The sequence below is a fragment of the Microtus pennsylvanicus genome, chromosome 1 (genome assembly GCF_037038515.1).
Source record: "Microtus pennsylvanicus isolate mMicPen1 chromosome 1, mMicPen1.hap1, whole genome shotgun sequence".
NCBI classification, from domain to species: Eukaryota; Metazoa; Chordata; class Mammalia; order Rodentia; family Cricetidae; genus Microtus; species Microtus pennsylvanicus.
Genome location: NC_134579.1, coordinates 222,393,085 through 222,415,367, shown reverse-complemented (window position 1 = coordinate 222,415,367; position 22,283 = coordinate 222,393,085). Strand labels below are relative to the sequence as shown.

Below are 22,283 nucleotides of genomic sequence, written 5' to 3'. Positions count from 1 at the left end.
CCAGGAGGCAGGATACAGGGAGATATGGGACCATGGAAGGAGATGACAATGGACATGAATCTTTCATTGGTGTATAAAAAGTAAAAACCTAAACCTCTGTTGAACAACAGAGAGTTAAAAAATTATATTGTGCTGCTGTATAACGCATGAGACAAAATCTGTTTTAAACATAGTCATCATAAAAAATATGCATATTTGTTTGACAGTTTACCCTGATTTTATCACAATAATATATAAATGATGATATTAGAATTTCCTTCCTTTGAACTCATATGATTAGCTAATCAGATAAAATAACAAGAAGAATGAAGAAAGTGATAAATAGATCACTTCATAGGAGATATGGTAACTGAGTTGGTAGAGCATTATAATTTAAGTAAGTGGTGATGTTGCTAAGCAAATGTTTCAAGTTCAGACTCTGCTTTCTCTATGTGCCTGTCACCACTATCACCATTCTTCACTCAGGAATGCATTCCAATTTAAGGAAAAGACTAATAGAGAAAAACAACATGAATAACAAAGTAAACATTTTAACATAAGCATGATAGGATATAAATCAATTTTATAATACCCGTTACCTAAATTACTTAATGGTTATGTAAAACTGTGCCTTTTGGAGATTTTATTTCTATATTTAAAATACATAAAATATTTGATTATTTCTTAAACAGATTATTTCATTAATAAATATTGAGAGTTAAATGAAGATATTGGTGAGGATGTAATATTTAGTATACAAGCTTAATTTGCAATAGAGTGCTTTTCATTTTTTATGTGATTACTTAGCATTTATATTTAGTCTGCTGACTCAACCAGTGTTTCAAATATAAGCATTAAATTTTTATCTTATTCTCTATAATTATATATTGTTTTTGGTGTTTCTATACTGTACGTATAACCTTGTATTTATTCCATTTCCTTTCACACTTACCTATCTTATTCTACACACAATATAATACATACCATTATTGTTTGCCTTCAATATGAGAAAGGCAAAGATAGTTTTCAGCTCATGAAACTTATTTAAAACAGTGTCTCATTGCCTTTTCAAATGTCTCAGGATAAACTAACTATATCATTTAAGTAATAAAATTCACTACCCTGGGGATCAACTCTTTTCCCATGCAACCTTCTAACTGAGATATTAATTCTCCTTGTCACTCACAGAGAAGAATACAACAACCAAAATAATATCCAGGGAGGTTATTTTTAAGAATGATGTGCATGCTTATGTGTTTTGATCAGATCCTCTCTGCAATCCTTCTTCTCCAACCTCCCCATCCCAACCACCACTTTTTGTTCTCAAAACCCAAACCCCCTTATTTCCCTGAGTCATGTTGGTATTTCTGTATATGTCTATGAGATGTCTGCCTGGGTATATCCCTGAAACATAAATGTATGCCTCATTCCCCAGCAGCCTTTAATTGGCACCAATGTCTTAGATAGGGTTCCGGCTTCATGAAGCTTTTCCTGTTCCATAGTGAAAGTTAAGTTGTCTTGACCTTTTCCAAATCTTGTGCACCCAGTCCCATTTGCCAGGAGTTCATGTATGCTACAGACCTGTTCTGTTCAAAAGAGAATGATTTGCTTCTGAGGTCAACTTTTTAGTTTACAATTTTCTGCACAATCTTCAGAGGAGTAGGTGTGATGTAGGTATCTCACTTAGCTGAGTATTCCACATCCCCTTATTTTATGCATGTTGCCATCTTTGGAAGTCTTTATTAATTAGCATCTATTACAAAGAAGAGTTCCTGTGATGATGGTAGAAAAATGAACTAATCTATTTCATTTTCAACTTCTACAATTTTGTTATCAAGTAATGGGATCTTTGATAACATCAACATATTATATCTTTTTAAAATAATTAATACAATTTTTAATTTTTTGTGTAGTTGATTATCATCATTTTGTAAAAGTAATTTCCAAAAATATATTGTTTGCTATTGGGAAAAGACACCACAGCTCCTGAATATTTGAATACTATGTACAGTTCTTTAAAATAATGTATAAATATCTTTCACAGAAATTTATATATGTAGAAAACAATGTCTTTAAAATAAAAAGTTTAGAAAAACAATAAAATTTTGAAACTTATTAGAATTTAGGCTTTTTGTGGATTTAATATAATGTTAAGAGACTGGCTGACGTTTAGCATCGATGGAAGAGTAGTGAAAATGATGATCTGGCTATATTTTACAAGTTCCAGCTTAAAGCTCAGTTTTTACTGATGGGTAGGCATAAAAGCTCTTTTCTGGTTAGGAGCTGCTTCATGGGCTATAACTAAGCAAAGTGCAATGTTTCTGAAACATAGACAATTACCTTACAAACACACAAACCACAGACACACACACACACCCCATACATACACAGACATGGACACAGAGACAGGGAAACACAAACAGCACATATACAAAGAGACACAGACACACATATACACACACAATACACTGAAATAATTTAAACATTTTAAAAGTTTCAAAACATAAAGACTTATACTTAATAATACTGAAGTATTGTAGTTATTATCTTTCACTCAGACAACACAACATCAGCCTTTAGACAAATGCTGTTTTCATGTTTTCTTTTTTTTCTTTTTATTAGAAATTTCCACGTCCTCTCCTCCTCCCATTTCCCTCCCCCTCCCAACACTCCCCCTCCCCCTACCTCTCCAGTCCAAAGAGCAGTCAGGGTTCCCTGCCCTGTGGGAAGTCCAAGGTCCCCCTGCCCCTTCCATCCAGGTCTAGGAAGGTGAGCATCCAAACAGACTAAGCTCCCATAAAGCCAGTACATGCAGTAGAATCAAAACCCGGTGCCATTGTCCTTGGCTTCTCAGTCAGCCATCATTGTCAGCCACTTTAAAAGAGTCCGGTTTGATCACGTGCTCCTTCAGTCCCAGTCCAGCTGGCCTTGGTGAGCTCCCATTAGATCAGCCCCACCGTCTCAGGGGTGGGCGCACCCCTCGCTGTCCTGACTTCCTTGCTCATGTTCTCCCTCCTTCTGCTCCACATTTGGACCTTGGGAGCTCAGTCCAGTGCTCCAGTGTGGGTCTCTGTCTCTATCTCCATCCATCGCCAGATGAAGGTTCTATGGTAATATGCAAGATATTCATCAGTATGGTTATAGGATAGGGCCAGTTCAGGAGCCCTTTCCTCAGCTGCCCAAGGAACAAGCTGGGGACATCTCCTTAGACACCTGGGAACCCCTCTAGAGTCAAGTCTCTTGCCAACCCTAAAATGGCTCCTTTAATTAAGATATCTTCTTCCCTGCTCTCATATGCACCCTTCCTCCATCCCAACCCCCATTCCCCCAAGCTCTCCCCATCCTCCCCTTCTCCCTTCTCTCTCCCCCTATCCCTTTACTTCCACCCCAACCCACCCCCAAGTTCCCAAATTTTGCCTGGTAATCTTGTCTACTTCCAATTTCCAGGAAGATAACTATATGTTTTTCTTTGGGTTCACCTTCTTATTTAGTTTCTCTAGGATGCTGAATTATAGGCTCAATGTCCGATAGAAGACCCGGATATTAATCCACAAACCAATGAACACCTGATTTTCGACAAAGGAGCTAAAAGTATACAATGGACAAAAGAAAGCATCTTCAACAAATGGTGCTGGCACAACTGGATGTCAACCTGAAGAAGAATGAATATAGATCCATATCTATCACCATGCACAAAACTCATATCCAAATGGATTAAAGACCTCAATATTAATCTGAACACACTGAACCTGATAGAAGAAAAGTGGGATATAGTTTACAATACATGGGCACAGGAGACCACTTCCTACATATAACCCCAGTAGTACAGACAATAAGGGCAATATTGAATAAATGGGACCTCCTAAAACTGAGAAGCTTCTGTGAAGGAAAGGACACTGTCATTAAGACAAAAAGGCAACCTACAGATTGGGAGAACATCTTCACCAACCCCGCATCAGACAAAGGTCTGATCTCCAAAATATATAAAAGAACTCAAGAAACTAGACTTTAAAATGCTAATTAACCCAATTAAAATGGTGTTTTCATGCTTTCTAGATGGTTTTTATTTCTTGTTTCTAATCATTTATCATAGATACATTAGTATTTACTCACTGTGACCTAGACATTAAATTTAGTTTAGCAGTAACACTAATTTTGTTTGCTAAATTTTGAATTTACATGGACTCCTCGGCATATGCAAAACTCAGGGATTTTGCATACATACATACATACATACATGCATATTTTTTGAAAGTTTCTCTGAGCAGTTTTAGTGCCTGTCCTAAAACTAGCTCTTTTTGACTAGACTCACCTTAAACTTAAAGAGATCCACCTGCCTCTGTCTCCCAAGTTCTGGGATTAAAGGCCTGCACCACCACCACCACCTGGCTATTTCTCTTAAGATAGTAAACAGTGCCGTGTGTGGTATCACATGCGTTTAAACCCAGGGCTGGAGGGCAGAGGCAGACTGATCTTTTTGAGTTCTAGGCCAGTCTGGTTCCAGGACAGAGTAAGTTCCAGGACAACCAGAAACCCTTGTCTCGAAAAAACAGAGAATAAACAGTGTCATAATAAACCAAAAAGTGATGTTTTTGAATGAATAATTAAACATATATCTTTAAGTGATTTATGAATTAAGTGAGAAATTCTTTCTAGTGGTGACAAATATAAAATGCCTTAATATAAGATAATTTATTTTTATTTTTCTATCATTGATAAAAGAGGTATCAAAGATTTAGTATTATTGAGGTAGCTCTGTGATCTTCAGCCTGACTCTTCCTATTCTATGGGTTGTGGTCAAGTCAGGCCTTTTTATTCCCCACATTATAACATTTTATAAAGTTTTGAAAGAGTGTGGATGATAATAGATGTGCCGATTATGCATTTTATGTGTAAAAATTGAGAAAAAATACACACTATCTATACACTATTCCTTCTGTAAATTTAGTCACAAAGCCACAACAATCAGAAAAAGTTTTTTGACAGACAGAACAAGTTTTTGGTCACCACTTCAGAGGACCAGACAATTTCTGCTTTTAGTATCCCTCAGTTCATCAAATCTAAAGTTTCAAAAAATTACTGAATGACACTCTTAATCAATAATCAGATCAATTTAACCAGAGTAGTGTTTTCTCATTTTGCAATGAATATAAATTACAGAATACTTATGCTAAATCTTTATGTCGACATAACTACGTGGAAAATAGTTCAAAAACACAATGAAAGAGGATGTTTACTCTGGTCAAAGAAGTGTTTTATGGAAGTAAAATACTAAGTTTAGATACAGAAACAAATATATTAAAGAGGCATTTTATAGACATTTATTGAAGGTTATCAATATACAAAATTTATATATTTTTCCAGTTTTGAGTCTATCATTTGTAATTTATTTTTCACTATTTACAGCCATTAATTAAGGCTCTTTGGACATGAATGGTTAATGATGATAATCATATTTTATTAGGTATTTCTGAGACTTGTAGTAGAGTATAAATTCAAATATTTTACATATTTATTTATTATGGAGTTTCATCTGTAACTAGGAATTTGGGAAAATATTATTATGTTAACATTCCTTTTGTTATATAATTAATTTTGAAACATTTCCCAGTGTTTAAAGAAATGCTATCTTAGGAATCAACTCTGTAACTTTTGTTAATAACCACTTAAACCATTTCCTTTTATGCGTTATATTTTAGATGACGTACTTTGCAATTTTTTAGCTATTTTTCCTGATTCAAGAGCTTAAGCTTTAATACATAAGTATATTGTCACTTTACTGTGCAATTACACATGTGTGTGGTCTTGTGCATTTATTTATTCTATTTTGTATTACCATCTGTTAAAAATTACTCCTTTAATATGAAACAGAAATGCAAAAATAAATATCGCATTAAATCTTTGAAAGGGTTCATTTTTATTTTTTTTCAGTTTAACAGCCCCTTTCACCAATTGCATACATATATGACATGTTCTGTGATTATTTTAATTCTATTATTCACTCTTACCCCGGAAACACCTGATGACAATTTACTCCTTCTAAAGCATCACCCTTCTGTTCTTATGCCATCCTTTTAGCACTAAATTTAACTTGGCTGTTTGTCTGTACATGCACTGAAGGTCATTGACTGAGCAAGGGCAATTTACCAAGAATGCCACCACTTTAGAAAAAGACACAACCTCCTTCAAAACGAGGTGCATATTTGCACATCTGGGATGAGATAAATGAAAATAAATGGTTATGTTGCTCGAAGTTCAATTTTCCCATGCAAAGCTGTTCAATGGCTGAATAATTTTAGCAACCCCCCTAATCAGGGGTAAAAGAAGAAAGCACATATCTGCAGATACTATATAACTGTTTGGACTTCAGCAAATCTTGAAATAACTAAGTACTTGCATTCACACTTAATTTTAGGGAATCCATTTTGGTAAACATTGAGAGGCCAAGGTGTGGATCTGTGAACCGTAGTTTAAAAAAAGGAAAAACATCAGCAGCAAGAACAACAACTGCAGAACTTCATAGTAAAGTAATCTAGGGTTACTATAGTAAAGGAGAAAATAAATGAAAAAAATATTATGTATGTTCACAGTGTTGTTACACCATAAAGTGTTCTCATACTAATTAGGAGAAAGGATGTGGGTCTCAGCTTTTCCTTTGGTATTGCAATGGAATTATTCCATAGTGGAGCAGAATCGCTTAAATAAATAAACTCAAATAGCAACTGTAGTTGTTTCCAGATCTTTTTCAGAGTGTCAGGAAGACTTGCTGATAATTCAGTCATCACTTACATACTTACTCAATAAGCACTCGTTATTCTATTCCTACTGGAAGTTATTTCTATATGCTTCAGAACCATAGAAGATTGTCGGAAAATATACTTATGAATATGTTAAAGAACCTATTAACTTTAAGGTATGAAAGTAAAATTTTGAATTCTACCTGCATACTTAAAACAAAAATATGAAATATTAAAGTTTTGCTTTTTTAATTTATTTATTTATTAAAGATTTCTGCCTCCTCCCCGCCACCGCCTCCCATTTCCCTCCCCCTCCCCCGATCAAGTCCCCCTCACTCATCAGTTCGAAGAGCAGTCAGGGTTCCCTGACCTGTTGGAAGTCCAAGGACCACCCATCTCCATCCAGGTCTAGTAAGGTGAGCATCCAAACTGCCTAGGCTCCCCCAAAGCCAGTACGTGCAGTAGGATCAAAAACCCATTGCTATTGTTCTTGAGTTCTCAGTATTCCTCATTGTCCGCTATGTTCAGCAAGTCCGGTTTTATCCCAGCCTTTTTCAGACCCAGGCCAGCTGGCTTTGGTGAGTTCCTGATAGAACATCCCCAATGTCTCAGTGTGTGGGTGCACCCCTCGCGGTCCTGAGTTCCTTGCTCGTGCTCTTTCTCCTTCTGCTCCTGATTTGGACCTTGAGATTTCATTCCGGTGCTCCAATGTGGGTCTCTGTCTCCTAAAGTTTTGCTTTTAAAAATAAATATTTTTTTCTAAGATGGTTTACTGAGGATGGGTAAACTTGCCTAATGAACATCTAAATACTCTAAAGTGAATAAGAATATATGTTTAAAAATTGCATTATAAAATGGAAGTGTTTTCCTTCTCAATATGAGGATGAAGCATTATAAAATGTGTTAGTTACCAGTAATTCAAGGAAATACAGCAATCTGATGCTAACACATGGCCCTACTTTTGCAGTTTTAATTTTCTCAGTGCAGCAATCACCTCCTTGTTCCTAAGGCTGTATATGAGTGGATTGAACATTGGAGTCACAATCGTGTAGAACAGAGACAGCAGTTTGTCAGTTTCTGGAGAATGCATGGATTTTGGTCTCAAGTAAGTAATGGTACCAGACCCATAAAACAGAACCACCACCAGCAAATGGGAAGAGCATGTGGAGAAAGCTTTTGCCCGCCCTTTGGCTGTAGGTAACCTTAGGATGGTGGCAATGATTTTGCTGTATGATGTAAGCACCAGTATGAAGGGGAGCGCAGCCACCACCATAACAACCACATAGACAGACAGCTCGTGCACTGAAGTGTCCCCACAGGCCAGCTTGAGAATGGGGGGTATGTCGCAGAAGAAGTGGTCTATTTGGTTAGAATTGCAGAAATGCATAGAGAATATCCAACACGTTTGGCCAATCTGGATTGGGATGCCACTGAGCCAGGAGCCTGTGGCCAGCTGAGTGCATTTTCTCGAGTTCATGACCAGAGGATACTGCAGAGGGTTGCAGATGGCCACATAACGGTCATAGGACATCACAGCCAGGAGAAAGCATTCATCCGTTCCCAACATTAGGAAAAAGCACATCTGCACGGCACAAGCCAGCATGGAAATGTTTCTATTCTGTGTCCAAATGTTGAACAGAATCCTTGGGACAGTCACTGATACGTAACAGATTTCCAGAGCGGAAAAATTTGCCAGGAAAAAGTACATGGGTTTTTGCAATGTAGGGTCAAGTCTAGTTATTAATATTATGAGGCAATTACCAATGAGTATAATCATGTAAATTATGGAGAATACTGCAGACAGAATTCCTTGGAGGTTGGGAAGTGAAGCGAATCCCAGCAGGACAAATTGGGTTACTGTGGAAATGTTGCTTTCTGCTTCAAACTTCATCTGTGGAAATGATTTAGTTAGTCTGAATCATTTGTCTTTAGCTTTGTTTCCATCTCTACAATCCAAGAATACCTTTCATTTTTATTACTCCATTCTCTATAAGATTTGTCACTGTAAACAAATGCCTATTCAAAGCCTCATATTTCGTCCTTCTCAAGAAATTATATTTTTTAAATTTGTAGTATTCACTTAAACTGACTATAATTGGTAATTTGAAATATGTTCAATATTGGTTACTTGAGTTTATACTCATTACTCAAATATGTTTTCTGTGACCCTCAGCTTATATTTATTTGATTTTCAAATCACCAGTTTCAGTCTATGGTAATTTAATGATTAAATATCTACAGAATAAGGTTGCTTGATTCTTAAAAACTGATAGTAAGACATATAATACATCAAATATTATTTAAGCATTAATAACAAACAGAATACAACAAAATACTATTTAAACTTCAATGTACAATCTGCAAAACCATCACTTAAACTGTGCTCACATTTTTAGTGAGTAGTGATAATGACTGAAATGATGTACGTGTTGAAAATCTCAGTAATAACTCTAAGGGGAAGGTGCACATTCCAGACATGTTTACTTACTTTATAGAAAGATTGCCGTCTGCCACTTGTATATGTGACTGTCTTAAACCTCTCAGCTACTAACTAATTCCTACAAATGTAATTCATTTCCTTTAGTTCATTCTGTGATGTGTTATTGTATGTGGATGTTCTTGGTAGGTTTACATATATTTTCATTTCCTTATATCCAGACTGGCATTGTAAGCATTTTTTAAAAAAGTCTGCATCTAATGTGTGTGGGAAACATTATTTGACAAAAGTGGTTTAGTATCTTATATCCCACAAAGTGTAAGATGTGGTTTCAGCTAGAATTCAAAACCTCTCCTACTCAATGAATTTTTTGAAATTTGTGTCTGTGAATGTTAAGTGGATAGGAGTGGAGGTCTGGAAGAATGATTTTATTTCCATTATTACTTGCAGAAATAGTATTCCTAAAGTCATTTTGGTAGGAACAATATTGTTACATATTATTTCATAAATGATATGGAGGATAAATGGAATAACTCACTGCAAGAGAGATCCACATAAACAATCATCTGCTAAGAATGTAAGTGTAGGCAGTGACTTAGATGCATGCATCAAACATACAACTTAAATAGGAATTTATGGTGTTATTGCGTCTACCATATTCTGGACAAAGCAATTACTTAAAATATCCATAGTCTTCCACTGTCCTAAATTCTATTTATTAAAGTTTGATTCAAAGCATTGTAGCAAACAGTGTACATTGTCTCAGAGAAGAGAAAATTTTATAACTTATAAGAACCTTGGAGAACGAGTACTTGAGGGATACAAGGTAAGGTTCATTAGCAGGAACTAAATTGTACTTAAAATTAAAAGTTGTTTTTGCTATCCTACAGCTGTGAATATAGTCAATTATATTTTACCATTTGCTAAACTTAACCCTAAGGAAAAATTTGAATATGTTAAACATAATAATTAAACATGCTTCAGAAGGAGAGAACATTTTCCAAATTTTAATGTTATGGAGTAACATACATCAAACCTCAGCATGGTACCCAAAACTTTCATAATTGCAATGTACCAGCCAAAAATAAATGAAAAATAAATGAGACTAGGAGAAACGAGTGTCATTACACACACAGCATTATAACTGAGTTACTTAGATAATCATTTGATTGTGGATAGTAACACAACTATGATATGATTTCAAGTGTGACTTACTCAAAAAATGCCCATGTAGCCTAAGGTATCCTACAATATCTCAATTTAATGTCATTCATGTAGTCATTCCAATTCATTTCAAATTGAGTATAATGCAGGAAAAGCACCAAACAAAAGGAAAGCCTTTTGTTAGCAGGTGCAGGAATTTGATTAAAATCCTGTAATCTCTCTCTTGTATTATGTAAATACTGTTTTGACAAATACTGTCTTCAGAATAGATAAATGTAAAAATTTATGTATATGAATAACTCAGTTCCTATTAATACATGCTGGTGTTTATGTGATTGTGATGAAAACCACAATTATGATATTGATCCTAATTTTAGTACCTGTGCTCCCGATATAATAAAGTAATTTGCCTTTTGGCCTCATTTGATCTCTTAATAATTTTAACCAGAAGACTATGAGCATTTATGAATAAGGGTTGTGAAATTTTAAAAGAAAATAAATCCATATTTTAAAATATTCTATTACTATAGATCATTTACTGATAATAAGCAAACATGCATTTGTAAGCATAAATTGTAATATGCAAAAGTAATTAATGTTAAATTTTTGAAACAAAATATATAAACTACTTACTTTAATTGGATTCTATAAAATGAGAGAAATAATAAAAAATAAATCAGATAATTTTTTTCAGAGTCTATCTACATTCTCCAACATATTCAGTGTCAGAATAAAGAGAGTTCTTTAAATACTAATGGTTCTCTACCCTGGGGAACATCTACTTTCCTATTGCATTTTATAATTGAAATGAGCTAGTTTGTCTGACACTCACAGGTTGATATGACATCCAAAACACTAAATGTATATGCTTTTTTCTTTTTCTTTTTCTTCTTCTCCTCCTCCCCATCATCCACTTATTGGTTTTTAAATTTTTAATCTCTTGTGTTTTTAGGTGATTCTTTTGAAATCAATTTTAAAACTATTATAATAGTATATTGATTATATATAAACTAAACGCTCTTTATAATGAGATAAAATACAACATTTTTACCAAGAACAATTATTATTTTTTTTATTCAGAGCTGAGATTACTGCATTCTTTGTCATTTTGAGCATTTGAACAGTTATTTGATCATGATGATCACCATGCCAATCAAGAGTTATAGCAATTTTAATTTAATTGTGATTAAGCCTGTTCACTCAGGGCTTACCAATGTCTCAGTGGTTAAGATCATTGGCTGCTCTTGCAGAGGATCCAGGTTCAGTTCACACTACAAGGCATCTCTTTATCACCTGTAACTCCACTTCCAGGGAATTCCATACTCTCTTCTTGCCACACAATACACGCATGTGTGTAAAAAAAAAAATTCCCACAGATGCATTCCTATCTTCAAGGATAACAAAAAAATCCCTAGTTAGGTTATATATAAAGCATTAGGGATTATTTATTTTCCTTCTTTATAGTTAAATTAAGAAAATATATAAAGCTATACATACAGACTAACCACAAACACCGCCCTCAGTCCATGAACCTTTCATCAGCATGGGAACAAACTCTTACTCATATTAACCTGTCACTTCCCTTTTCTTTCTAATCTCCAGCCCTGAACAAGCATTAGTCTGTTATTTCTCCTAATGTGTCTATCTGAGATTATGTATTAAGTAGCTTTAAAGCATATTATTTACATGTTCCTCAATATATCTATAACCTTTGTCTGTATTTTATGAGCTATGAATTAATGATACTACACAATTTTCTTCCATTTAAGTCTGTGTTCTTGGATACAATATTCCCTGTAAACTTTCCCCATGTTGTGTACTGGTACTTTGATTTTACTCATAATTGTGTAGCATTCCACAATACAAATGAAAATTAATTTATCTCAAGATAATGTGTAGTAAAAGGTACACGATATCTTACAATTAGTAATACTATCTGTGATTATGATATAAAGCAAACAGGGCTTGTTGCAACATAGAAATGGTAACTAAAACCCACATCACAAATTTCATGCTTCTTTCAGCATTTCAAAATTCTTAAGTAGTATGTGAAAATATTAATATCTTGAAATTTTATTCTTCCGTAAGTGGTTCTGCGTGAGAAAATTTCTTACATGTTATAGAATGTATTTAATCACTATTTCTGCATAGGCAGAAGCTAGAGATGGAGTAAGCATGGTGGCTCCCTTCGTTAACATCCATGAGGCAGAGACAGGAGGATCTCTGTGTAGTCTGGGCTATTCTGGTCTGCACATTAAGTTCCAAAACAGTCAGCCTACATAGTAGAGAAACTCTGTCTCAGACAAAAGTATCTAGCAATTGTGTTTTTGGGTGACTCTGCTTTGACGTGTTCAGAAAGAATAGATGCTTTCATGCAGTTATACAAATTAGTATGACAGTGATTATAGAACATTTCACACATGTTTATTGTCAAAAATCAGATTTAGTTAGAAAATGAAGTGTAGTCATTTTCTACATGATTCCACATGCTTCACTAAGTTTATAAGCTTTAACTACTTCAGCATTAAAATATTGAAATATCCACATCAAATATGTTCTCGAGGATTTCTAAATCCATTTAACAAGCTATTGCATGGCCAAGTTGGAAAATAATTGACTTTGTGAAATTAATATTATCTCATCTCACTGGTATCACCATTGCCATTATTTCAGTCTTAATAGAGTATAAATGCAATTCTTTCAAACACAGACAAACCACCACTTTTATTATGGAAGATATTGTTACAAACAGAATGAAGTTTATATAGCAATGTATTCAAAATTTATAGTAACAGAGAATTCCAAGCAGAAAATGGATACTTGCAAAAGATCCTAGAAATCATCTAACTTAATTATTATTTAACAGAGTTTCTTCAGTTGAAGGGAGAGTTCTGAACTCTACAAGAAACTCTTAATTTTTTATGGACATTTTCTGAGGCACAGGAAGTGAGGACAGGGGGAACTTTAGTTCATGCAAAAGCAGTTACTACATTTACTTAATTTCAGATGTACTAATTTTTGAGTCTCTTAATATTATTACTCCCTTTTAACCAATTTATGAATATTATCACTAACACTTCTTTGTAAAACTAAAATAAAAAGTGAGCAGTTCCAATGTTAATATAGTGAACTTTTACACAAGTATTTTGGTAAGTTCTTTTTGTGGTAAAGAGAAAAAAAGTGTGTCAAGATACAGGGTACTCTTTGCAATAATTACTCTGAAGTGTTAACTACATATCCAATTATAGCATTATATTTGGACAAAAACATACATTGTGAATTGTTGGTAAGTAGGTAGCAAGGATGAGACTTAGAGATACAATAGGAAAAAAGACAATGGCCAGGACAAAACACAATATTTAATAGAGCATTTACTATATCTGTTAAATTCAAAAAGATTTTATCTTGCAAATTTCTATAAAATAATTTTGTTGGGTTATGCAGTCTTATAAATTCTAAATAATAGAAATAAGAAAACAGCACATTTGCATATACACATTCACTCATATATGTGTGAGTGGACATATCTGCACACACATGTGCACACACAAAGGCATTAGTATATTTTAAAAAGAAAGTATTGTAACATTTGGAGATCAATTTTCTGTGATTTGACATTAAAATCAATACTAAATTCATTAAATACATTTAAGTAAATATTAAATGAAATTTCATTTTTCATGTGACATAATTTTTAGAAAAACAAAATGACTCTACATGAGAAAGGTCAAAACTTAAAATAGTTATTTAATTGCATATTTTATTTTTCAGTTTGTTCAGGGCTTCTTTCACATCCTTGTTCCTCAGGCTGTAAATCAGAGGGTTCAGCATGGGAATCACAAGGATATAGAACAGTGAGCTCATTTTGTCTTGATCTAGGGAATAGGAAGAACTTGGCCTGAAATACATGAAGAGCACAGTTCCTTGGAAAATTGCAACTGCAGTCAGATGAGAGGCACAGGTAGAGAAAGCTTTAACTCTTCCCTCAGAAGAGCGGATCTTCAGGACTGATGAGATGATGTAACAATAAGAAACAAGAACTCCTGAGATGGTACTCAGTTCAATAAACCCAAAAATTGTAAATATTGCTAACTCATTGACCTGTGTGTCTGAGCAGGACAGTAGTAAGATTGGAGGGATATCACAAAAGAAATGATCTATTTCATTAGACCCACAGAAGCATAAGTGGAATGTCAGTGTTGTGTGTATCAAAGAGTCTGCCACACCTACAAGATAAACCCCAGCCATGAGGAAGGAGCACAGGTTGCTGGACATGTTCACTGTGTAAAGTAAGGGGTTGCTGATGGCTTGGTACCGGTCAAAGGCCATCACTGCCAGCAGTATGCATTCTGAATCTACAAATGTACAGGCAATGAAGAATTGCAGAGCACAGCCAAAAAAAGGAATTGACTTGTCATTGCCAAATATGTCCGTCAGCATCTTGGGCCCAACTGCTGTGGAATAGCAGAGGTCACAGAAAGAGAGGTTACTAAGGAAGAAGTACATAGGAGTTTGAAGTTGGGTATCCACTTTAATTAAGAAAATCAATCCAAGATTTCCCACAAGGTTAATGAGGTAAACCAGTAGAAATATTGTGAACAGAACCACTTTTACCTCATAGTTGTTGGTAATTCCCATTAATATGAACTCAGTAAAGGCAGAGCAATTTTCCCTCTCCATTCTTCTTTGCATTTCTGAATAGTTTAGAAAATGTTCAAGAGGATGCAAAATGTATATTTTGCTTTCTGAGTATGAACCATGCACCTGTAAGACAGAATGCAATTGGCTTCAGATGTTACTATTTTACTACAAGAGAGTCATCAGTCAGTTTAAAGATGCTCTTTGGTTAAATGATTTAAGAACTAACATCTCAGCTAGTCTGTTTGGAAAATTTGATCTCATTTCCTTGAGATTCATGAAACGCGCTGCTTTCTACAAGTTCCCTAATTATTGTGAGTCACGTTTTGACATGTTTGGCTGACAGAACTATTTTAAATTCAAAGTGACATCAGGGAATTATGGCATTACAGACAGTGCAACAGACCTTCTTCTGTGTTTTGGAGTACTCACGTGACAAAAAAAAGGAATCTTATTATTTTCCTTAAAAAAAAACATGATGGTTGTGAAGAGTTTTCTGCCAGTTATAGTATATAGACTAGGTTACTGAATAATCCTAATAGGCTTTTTATGTTACTATACCTGATTCAGGTTTCCTTATTGCTTGTTCTCATTAGCCAAGGGTCTCCTATGCACAGGTGAGTATTCTGACTAAAGTCATATGCCATAAAAACAGAACAACAACAAACTTTTATTTTGCAATTGCCTTAAGCTTGATTTTAAAATAGATCATTATATATAATATTGGAAATTGACAAAGATTCAGTGTTTTTACTACTTCATGCCTAGCAGCTTTCTACCTCATACACACCAGTAACTGAAGGGTTTCACCAATCCCTGCTTTATCTGATAGTAGTGCATATGAGGCAGAAAGAGAAGGAAGACCTAGCTTCATGGGCTCTCTTCATCTGCCCATGGAGTCTCTGGTAGCTCCTAGGTATTTAACTATTTAGCCCAGGGCACTTCTCTTACTGAAACAGTAAGAGAGTTCTCCACCAGTATTTTCCAAAATCTAGCACTTCCTACCCTGCATAATATTTGAAACTATTGTGATTTGTCACTCCATGGGATTAGACAGAGAATGTCTATGACTGTACATGTCTGGGCACAGAAAAGATATCGAAGATTGATAGAACTTGCACAAATATTCCATTCAGAATATAAATATCATTTAATAAATTGCCAAACCTCTGGAAATTGGACAATATACATAAAAATATTTCTGGCACATATAGGATCTTTCTGTCTCCCAGTCTCCCTTTCTGTGTCTGTCCCTACCTCTTTTTCTCCTCTCTGTGTCTGATTCTCTCTCTTTCTCTTTCTTCCTCCTATCTGTGTATGGACTGTTTGTTTCTTTATTCAGCAGTGTGATGTATCTCTTTGTCCTTCATAGTATATAAAAGTTGGAATGTGGGTGAAGAGCATTTGAGGGATTTTCTAGACCTAACAAGTCATGGCATGGTCTCAAATGGGCTCCATTTGAATATGCTGTTCGTTGTTTGCACATACTTTTTACATCAATATTTGTTAAGTTTATGCATGTGTTTTCACAGTTATAAATAATGTCCTTGCCATGCGACCAGAGTAAAATAACATTTTATTCTGTTACTGCTATATTAAGTTCAGTCACATTCTTCTAGTTCTCTGCAAATAAATATTGTTAGTCATTACATGGAAAAATTCATAAACTGAATAACCAAGAAAGTAAAATAAATGACTAAGTTACAAATTCTTTTTTATTGAAGGTGATATTTAGGAAACATATTGTATAGTTTAGATCTGAAAATTTAGAACTTACCTTAGTTGAACAGGTTTCTGTCAGATGGGCATAAAGCAGGTAGCATTTTATATTATCCATTGACATTTGGGATTTCAGATTCTGAAAATATTTCCCTCAGGCTTTGGTGTGATTAATTATAATTCTGGGTCTGTATTGTATGTCGTAAGTCCAGTGCTAATTCTTTATTATGGTAACCAAATAAATATAAATCAGTAGGAAAACTATTAACTATTTAAAAATATAAAATATAGCCTAAGGTTTACTTCTTCATTCAAAGTAGAAATTTAACAAAACTTACACAGCTTCCAGTCTTTACCTCCCCATTTCTTTTATGTAGTACTATATACTACATTTCCATTATTTCAGAAATATGTCAGTTTTGACATAATTGTTTTATTTCTTAATAAAATGAGGTAGCATAGTATTCACCCATTTAAAACAAAAACTTATTTGGTAGCAGTGTACTGACTGGCTGTGTAGGCATCAACACTATTTAATTATAGAAACTCCTTAAAGCTTCAGTAATAAATTCAGGTTCATTAGCAGTCATTCTCCCTTCTGAGCTGTCTGCAGTCTCTGGAACACACATTTCTGTTGATAAGTAGCTGCCTATATAGGGCAAAACATAAAATTATAACTAAGCAAAATGTAGCCTCTTGCAAAAGACTTTGTATATTTACACTCAGCTTATCATGTCAGCGGTGTTTACATGCAACAGAGTATGTTTCCTTTAATGGCTAAATTCTTCACACATGTGCATGTACACACAAACAAATCTATTTTATGGTGGTCATTCAATTTATTGGGGCTTTCTTGTTGCTCTTTGGTTATTTAAATAATTCATCATCATGAATGCCAATGTTAAGGACACATTTTATACTTGAAATTGCATGCTCATTTGTGTGTATGTGTACTTATGTGTGTAGGTATGTGTGTGTGCAACTATTTGTCATTGTCTATGTGTGTTTGATATTGTGGGTTTGTCCATTGACTCTCCTTTGAAACCAGAGGATGGTGTTTGATATTTTCCTGGCACTCTCTTTCTATGGATGAAATGTCTCTAATTTAATCTAAAACTGAAGATTGGTGGCTAGTCTGGCTGCAGTGAGCTCTCAGGACTACCTGCACCTGCCCTACAGTGTTGGCATTACAGGACCTTACAATTTTTAAATGATGCTGTAGGTTCACACTCAGTTCTTCATGCTTGCAGAATAAGCACTTACAAACACTGAATACCTCACTGGCTACAGCAATATCATGTTCTTATCCCCATTGAAGATGCTGACAACATTAATTTCATGATGTTATACATTCTACACATTTAGTACACTCCTTCTTCAACTTTCTGTTTTTTTTCACCTAGAAACCTTAAGACTGTTTTAGTCACTGTTGTATTGATGACTGTGAGAAAGTTATGATTAACCCACAGGAAAAAGCATTTTTGCCCAGTTGAAAGAGCACATTTTCCCCATTAAGATTTGGGCTGGGGTGTATGCCACCAAGAGGCACTCCTCATTAGACCTTAGAAGCTGCTTAGCTGAATAAGATAAAACACCTGTTTGAGCTTCCTCACAAGGACAGTGCATGGAGGTGGTTAGATATCTGTACTGAACTTTTTTCCTACCATTTGTCTGCAGTATATATGCTGGCTGAGAAATAAACTCAGGACTGTTTAGTATTGACCTTCAGTTCTCCTGGTTTATTCTATGATTCTGTCTTCAGCCTCATGCATTCTCCCAGGTACCCTTTGATGATTCCTGCCAGAGAAGGCTATGATATTTAATGATCTATACACACATGTGCATATCAAAATTATAAGCTAGAATCTGTTTCTGAGTGAGAACATGTAGTATTCATATTTATGAGACCAAGATACCCTCTATTACATACTAATTTTCAGATCAATTTATTTTCCCAGAATTTTAGAATTCTGCTTTTTATAAAGCAAAAATAAAATTCCATGCTGTATATATACACTCTTTTTAGTGTCTATTCTTTCATAAGGGGGAAGGATGCTGATTTCATTTTTCAATGTTTTTGAATAAACAGCAGTATTTACTATGGATATGCAGTGTAAGTATTTCTGTGTAGGCTGTAGTCCTTTGGGTGTATGCCCAAGAATGGCATGATGAGTCAGATCCTACTTCTGGTTTTAGCTTCTTAAGAAACTTCCACATTTTCTGTGTTGGCTGTACCCATTTATGATTCTACAAACAATTAATAATTTTTCCCAATTCCACACATCCTCACAGGCATTTATTATTTTCGTTCAGAAAATAGTCATTATTTTGTATCAGCTGAAACTCACTGTAGATTTAATTTGCATCTCTGAGAGGTTGAATTGCTAAGGATATTGCTTATCTAAATAGTATTTTTTATTTTTACAATTATCCTTTTCTTTCTTTCTTTCTTTCTTTCTTTCTTTCTTTCTTTCTTTCTTTCTTTCTTTCATTCTTTCTCTCATGCGTGTGTGTTTTGTGTGTATTCATGTGTCTGGGCATACATATGCCAGAATACCAGTTTGGAGGTCAGAGGACATTTACAGGTCTTGGTTCTCTCCTTTTGTATTGAATTCTTAAGTTTACTGGGCCTTAATTAGAGAGGTATTTTCTAGACCTTGTACACTTTATAGGCAGGCTGCACTTCCTGAGAAAGGAAGGGAGGAAAAAGGAGGAGAGGAGAGGAAAGGAAAGGGAAGAAGAGGGGAGGAGAGGAGATGAGGAAAAGAGAAAAGAGGAAAGGGAAGGACAAGAAAGGGGAGGAGAAGAGAGGAGACAAGGAAAAGAGAGGAGGGGAGGGGAGAGGAGAGAGTAGCAGAGAGGTGGAGAGAAGAGAGGAGAAGAGACAAGGAGAGGAGAGGAGAGGAAAAGGAGGGGAGGAGAGGGGAGATGAGGAGAAGAGAGGGGAGGAAAAGAGAGGAAAGGAGAAGAGAGGAAAGGAGAAGAGAGGAGAAGACACGAGAGGGGAGGGGAGAGGAGGAGAGGAGAGAAAAGGAAAGTGAGGAGAGGAAAAGGGGGGAGAAGAGGGGAGATGAGGAAAAGAGAGGTAAGGAGAGGAAAGGAGAAGAAAGGAGAGGAGAGGTGAGGAGAGGAGAAGAGAAAACAGGAGAGGGGAGGAGAGGAAAAGAGAGAAGAAAGAAAAGGAAAAAGAGGAGAGGAGAGGAGAGGGCCTCAGATTGTACATTCATGGTACTTTTGTGTCTGTCTCTGTTTTCTGAACTCTGGAATTAGAAATGTACCATGCAACACCCAACTTCACTTTGAACTCTTTAAAGTATACCATGTCTTGGGATTATGATTACATATGACTGTGGTATTAAATAAGAGTTGAACAGTTGTCTCAGTTGAATACTTGTGCATTTGCTGTTAATGTTGCTGCAAGTTCCCTCCTAGGCACCTGCAGTTGGAGCGAGATGAATCTTAAAGTGGTCCTTGTCATTGAGATCGTACCTTAAATCTTAGAGCTTTCTTGGTGGCATCTTTTACATCTTTATTTCTCAAACTGTAAATCAGTGGGTTGAGTACTGGGATGATGATGGTGTAGAACACTGAGATGATTTTATCAGTACTGGGGGAATAGAGCGAGCTGGGCCGAGAATAAATGAAGAGCAGCGTGCCCTGATAGATGGCCACGGAGGTGAGGTGAGAGGCACAGGTGGAGAAAGTTTTCTTCCTCCCACTTGTTGAGCGGATCTTCAAGACGGAGAGAAGGATGAAGAAGTAGGAGACGATGATGATGATGAAGCAGATGACCTCCACAGAACTCCCATATGTGGACAGCAGCCATTCGTTAATGGACGTGTCTGTGCAGGAAAGCTTCAGCAGAGGAGGGAGGTCACAGAAGAAATGATTGATGACATTTTTGTCACAATATATTAGAATAAAGGCGAAAGATGTGTGAACCAGGGAACTCATGTTGCCGCCAACATATGACAGCACGACCAACCATATGCAGAGGTTCCTGGACATTGCAACTGTGTACAGCAAAGGATTGCAGATGGCAACATAGCGATCATAGGCCATGGCAGCCAGAATAAAGGATTCAGTATCCGCAAATGTACAGAAGAAATAAAACTGGAGAGCACAGCCAATGTAAGAAATAGATTTCTTTGCTGAGAGGAAGTTGACTAGCATGTTGGGAACAATTACTGAGGAATAGCACAGGTCTACAAAGGAAAGGTTGCTAAGGAAAAAGTACATAGGGGTTTGAAGATGTGGGTCTGTCCTAATTAACAACATCAAGCCAATATTCCCTGTTAAAATCATACTATACAATGTCAGAAACACTAGGAATAAAACAACCTGGAGTGCAGGTTTTGTTGGGAAACCTAACAAGATGAATTCAGTGACCAAGGTATAGTTTTCAATTGTAAACTCCATGCAGGTGCAGTTTTTCTTTTTTCTTTTGGAGAACTGTAAAAGCTTAAAAGTATAATACAGGTCAGAAAAGTGAAATACTCCAGAAAAAGCTTATTTCATTATTTTATAAAGGCTAGTTAAATAAAAAAAAAAAGGTCTATGATCAAGCTGTTTCCAAACACAATATCTGAGAGATGTATTTCAGAATTTGGTCAAAGATTAAACTGAAGGCTACTTTGTGTATTTTGATTCACCATTCTTTTTGACACTGCACGACTGACTTTTCCTTTTTTAAGCCAGAACAAGGCATGTTTTTGTTTACATTTCTGTACTCAAATATAATGGAGTATACAGATGCCAAGAATGAAGTCATTGATGAAAACACAATGTTAAAAGAAAAATTATATTTGATATTGATATAAATTGATATCTCATGTCTTTCTTCTGGCATCAAAAAAAAATAGAACAGTTTACTTCCTTTTCTTTTTGTTCTTCCCCTACCCCCACACATTTAAGGTACAGGCATGATGTGTTGTGCCATCCTAACACAAGCTAGAGTCATTGAAGAGGAGAAAGGTCCCTCTTTGGAGAAAATTTCTCCAAAAGATTGAATGGTAGACAACACTATAAGGCATTTTTCTTAATTAGTGATTTATTTGAGAGAGCCCAGTTGCTTGTGAATCAGTCTACTTCTTGGCTGGTGTTCTGGGTTCTATAAGAAAGCTGTATGAGCAAGCCATGATGAGCAAACCAGTTATCTTCACCCATCCATGGTCTCTGCATCAGTTTCTGCCCTGTTTGAGTTCCTGTCCTGATGTCCTCTGATGATGAACAATGATGTAGAAGTCTAAGATAAATAAACCCTTTCTTCCCCAAGTTGTTTTGGACATGGTGATTCACTACAGCAATATTAATGCTAACTAAAACACATGGGTTTATTTTTGCAAGTGTTGATGTAGTAGTATTACAAAATCCATACTAGGTTAACACTTATATTTTCCAACTATAAAACAGGAGCATTATTAGTGAAATTAAATCAGTTTTCAGGAACATTAAGCAGTAAGAAAAAATTAGAATAATTCCATTAGTGTTTCTCATATATCAAAAAAGCTGATAATGTTGATTATCTAGTTTTGTAACTTTGGTAAATAGTGCTTACCAAAAATCAATAACTACTAAATACTAAGTAGTTTACTCAATAAAGTTTGGGC

General features: G+C 35.4%; 3 protein-coding genes across 3 annotated transcripts; all 3 read right to left on the bottom strand.

The window, feature by feature from the left end:
* Positions 1–7,671: 7,671 nt before the first annotated feature.
* On the bottom strand, positions 7,672–8,619 carry LOC142842703 (olfactory receptor 10AG1-like). Its single transcript, XM_075959399.1, has one exon. The coding sequence runs from the start codon at positions 8,605–8,607 to the stop codon at positions 7,672–7,674; it is 936 nt and encodes a 311-aa protein (XP_075815514.1). The 5' UTR covers positions 8,608–8,619.
* Positions 8,620–14,064: 5,445 nt separating this feature from the next.
* LOC142834604 (olfactory receptor 5W2-like) lies at positions 14,065–15,009 on the bottom strand. The gene has a single exon (XM_075947384.1). The coding sequence runs from the start codon at positions 15,007–15,009 to the stop codon at positions 14,065–14,067; it is 945 nt and encodes a 314-aa protein (XP_075803499.1).
* A 5,139-nt stretch (positions 15,010–20,148) lies between these two features.
* On the bottom strand, positions 20,149–21,093 carry Or5i1 (olfactory receptor family 5 subfamily I member 1). Its single transcript, XM_075947236.1, has one exon. The coding sequence runs from the start codon at positions 21,091–21,093 to the stop codon at positions 20,149–20,151; it is 945 nt and encodes a 314-aa protein (XP_075803351.1).
* Positions 21,094–22,283: the final 1,190 nt, after the last annotated feature.